Consider the following 3,421-nt stretch of genomic DNA (forward strand, 5'->3'; position numbering starts at 1 on the left):
ATGAATATAGTAAAGCCATAGACTAACAAACATAACATTATCAGGGAATTCCCTCAAAAAACATCGATCCGACAATTTTTCCAGAACACTAGCTCCACTTTTTATATACCGTCCCAAACACTCATTAACTGGTGGGTTACCCCTCATGTTTGGGAGCAATTTTTCATTAGTGGTCTATCCCCCATATGCTTGTTCATATGTCATAAATTTAAAATGACCGTTAAAGCGGTTCGTTTTTAAGTGTTATGTCTGTTAGTCTGTGGTAAAACATATTTTTAATATGAGCGACACAATTCATTTCAATAATTCACTACCACAACTATTAGCAGTTCACTCATAATCAGCCACAAACAGAAATGCAACCATCTACCAACGAAACTCATCAAAGGCGAAAAGCAAATGCTATATCACTTAAGCTGCAATATTATACAACATGTAAACCCAAACATAAAATAATTTAAGTTAAAACAGGCGAATTAGGAAACACATCGAATGCACAATACAGTATATTCTGATTCCTGATTCTGACGGCTTAAAATATTTTTGATAAGGCGGAGTGTCGTACGAAAAAAAAACAATTATTTATGTACCAGACGACGGCATAGTGGAAAATGCCTAATCTGGCCGCGAAAATATCGTGAGATCTCAGATCTCAGTCTAGGAGTCATTTTTAAAGGTTTTCATGTACACGTGTCCATTTACAATCCCTGATGTGAAGAAGTGAAAATTTGCCACATGTGCGAATCGCTTGCCAAACAAGGATTGTGTATCGAATTCCGACATCTTCCACTTTCTGTACAGCTTCCTTGTGAAAATTTGGCTACTTTGCTGGTTGCCGTTCCTGCTTGGTGCCTTTTGAACTTTTTATACGTGTAGTAGAAAATATTTCATTGTTTTTTGCTCAAAATGAATTGAAACTTGAATCGAAATGTTGGATTGACATTTGAATTGGTCCAATACCATCCTGGTCATGCAGTGCCTCGTTACCGCTACCATCACTCCGCTTGATTGTCGGATGCTCTTTAAACGTCACATGGGATGAGGTTCCATGTGTGAATCCGAGCAACCGATCCATTCTTACCCACACGATAAAGAGTTATAAACAATTGAGCGTTACTATTTTTTGAAACATAGCCTACAGAATGAATCAATATTCATCCTAAGTTGCGGGCCCCTAAAAGCTCGGGGCCTCTGGCCCTGGCCCAGTGTGCCCATGCGTAAAGGCGGTACTGAGTAGGCCAAATTTCTGCAGAGGATTTCTTGGTACCATAAAAAGGCACAATAATGAATGAGAAAGGCACAATTACTTCTTTATTCAGAAGTTACTTCATATCAGATCGTCTTCAGGGCCGAGTTATTTGGGTATTAGAGATTGAATCAAATTCGATCATCAATACCTCGCTGTCGTCATAGCGTGTCCTTGTACAGAGAACTCAGTAGGTATTATACTATATGTTTCACAATCAAGACATAACAGACGAGTAATGTGTATGTGCGTTTCAAGCTGTGATAAATGTGCTAAACAGTTTTGCAAAGCGTTGCGATAAAGAAGCTATTCATGATGCTGTCTCTAGTTTACAACCACACGGCGTTCGTTCACAATGTGGATGGGGCGACATCATAACGGCAAAATTCTGATAACAGGCTATATGCTAATTATGATTATAAGTATATATGTAAGTACATCTGTAACGAGTGCTTTACTAAGAGTATTATATTATATTGCTTTTAAAGATATATCATAAGTACGCTAAGCCATATAAGACTGAATACACCGTGATCGTTTGGTGGAATCCATATGATACGCAAATAGAATATCATCGGAAATGTGGCTATGTAGAGTGTCGATTTACCAGTGATCGGGTGGCTGCTAATGATCCTTTTTTTAAAGTACCAACATCAACATGATATCAATTTTTGATTTTATTGATTTTTTTTGTTAATTTACAGGGCTACTTATTCCATGGAACTAATATATCAATTTCAGATCTGCCTTTTCGCAAAAAAGAAGTATATTGGTCTCTATACTATGATTCTTCCCCCAAAAACGTTCCGTTTCTATTGCGTGATTTGGACTTGTTCAATTTCACTTCAACTTTTAGCCGGTATAGCGATATCCCACTTACGCTACAATCGTTCATTAGCTTAGAAGAGCTTATAGACTACAAAAAAATGTACTCATTTGGGATCAAAACAGCACTTCAACGCAAACAGAAATTGGCACCCGTCCTATACATTGAATCTCATTGCGAGACATTAACAGGTCGTGAACTATATGTCACCGAACTTGGAAAGTACATTTCAATTGATTCATATGGAACCTGCTTGAAGAATAAATCATTTCCAAATGAAATTACGAATAACTACAAGAATACCAATGATATCAAGAATTTTTATGATTTTGTGTCTAAATACAAATTTACAATAATTTACCAGGATTTAGCGTGTGACGACTACATTACCGATAACTTTTGGAAATCACTCACACTTGGTGTCATACCAATTTACTTCGGAGCACCAAACATCAGAGTAACCTCTAACTATATTCATAATAAATCAAAGATAAAAGTAGCTTTCTCTTCCACAGAACTACTTTCCTAATCCAAATTCAGTGATCTTAATAGACGATTTCAAGAAACCTGCCGATTTAGCGGAATTTTTAACCAGAGTATCAAACAATGAGGATCTTTATATTAGCTTCTTATTACATAAAACAGCGGACATATATCCAATTGCGAATCAACTTTTAGTTGATCATATCTATAAAGATGACATATATTACGTAAAAAATCGGAAAACTCGTTCAATTGCTTCATTTGAATGTTATGTCTGTGAAAAAATAACCGAGAGATACAAACAAAAGGCAGAACAGCGAGAATTATATTGCAAAATCCCCCATTTTCCACCGGGTAATGTAACTTCTAATGCTATGCAACGAGTGTCAACATTTTTGGAACGAATGGAATTAGACTCTAAACGGGTAAGAAAGCTCATAACATGAATGTAATTATATGATTATTCAATAAAAACCGGCCATAACCGATTTGTATAGTTTGAATCAAGATTATCTAATGAATCGAGTGATATTCTAATTTTAGAGTTTAATAAATTTTTTGTATGGACAGTCCGGTGGCAAAGTTGATAACATTTCTTCCTACGCTTACTATCAAGCGTCCGATCTGAAATATGTGCACATATTTTGTATTTGATTCCGTATAATGTACAAGTACTATAAATAACGAAAATTCCCTCTCGTAGGTTCATGGGATTGACGGTATCAGCATCATCATCAAGCCACAATAGATTCAGTAGTTATCTATACCTTCGCTCTTTTGAAGTAGAATACTTCTAACGTTTCAATATGGGGTCCCGTTTCAAAAATTTCAGTTGAGAAATTTTCCCAGGTTTGAAATGCGAATAT

The 3,421-nt window shown here is 36.0% G+C and overlaps 1 protein-coding gene across 1 annotated transcript; it reads left to right on the plus strand.

Annotated features, from left to right (window-relative positions):
* The first annotated feature begins 1,580 nt into the window (after positions 1-1,580).
* LOC131681988 (alpha-(1,3)-fucosyltransferase 10) lies at positions 1,581-3,028 on the plus strand. Its single transcript, XM_058963114.1, has 4 exons — positions 1,581-1,676; positions 1,735-1,890; positions 1,951-2,529; positions 2,588-3,028. The coding sequence occupies exons 1-4, from the start codon at positions 1,602-1,604 to the stop codon at positions 2,999-3,001; spliced, it is 1,224 nt and encodes a 407-aa protein (XP_058819097.1). The 5' UTR covers positions 1,581-1,601; the 3' UTR covers positions 3,002-3,028.
* Positions 3,029-3,421: the final 393 nt, after the last annotated feature.

Source organism: Topomyia yanbarensis, chromosome 2, assembly GCF_030247195.1.
Source record: "Topomyia yanbarensis strain Yona2022 chromosome 2, ASM3024719v1, whole genome shotgun sequence".
Taxonomy (NCBI): domain Eukaryota; kingdom Metazoa; phylum Arthropoda; class Insecta; order Diptera; family Culicidae; genus Topomyia; species Topomyia yanbarensis.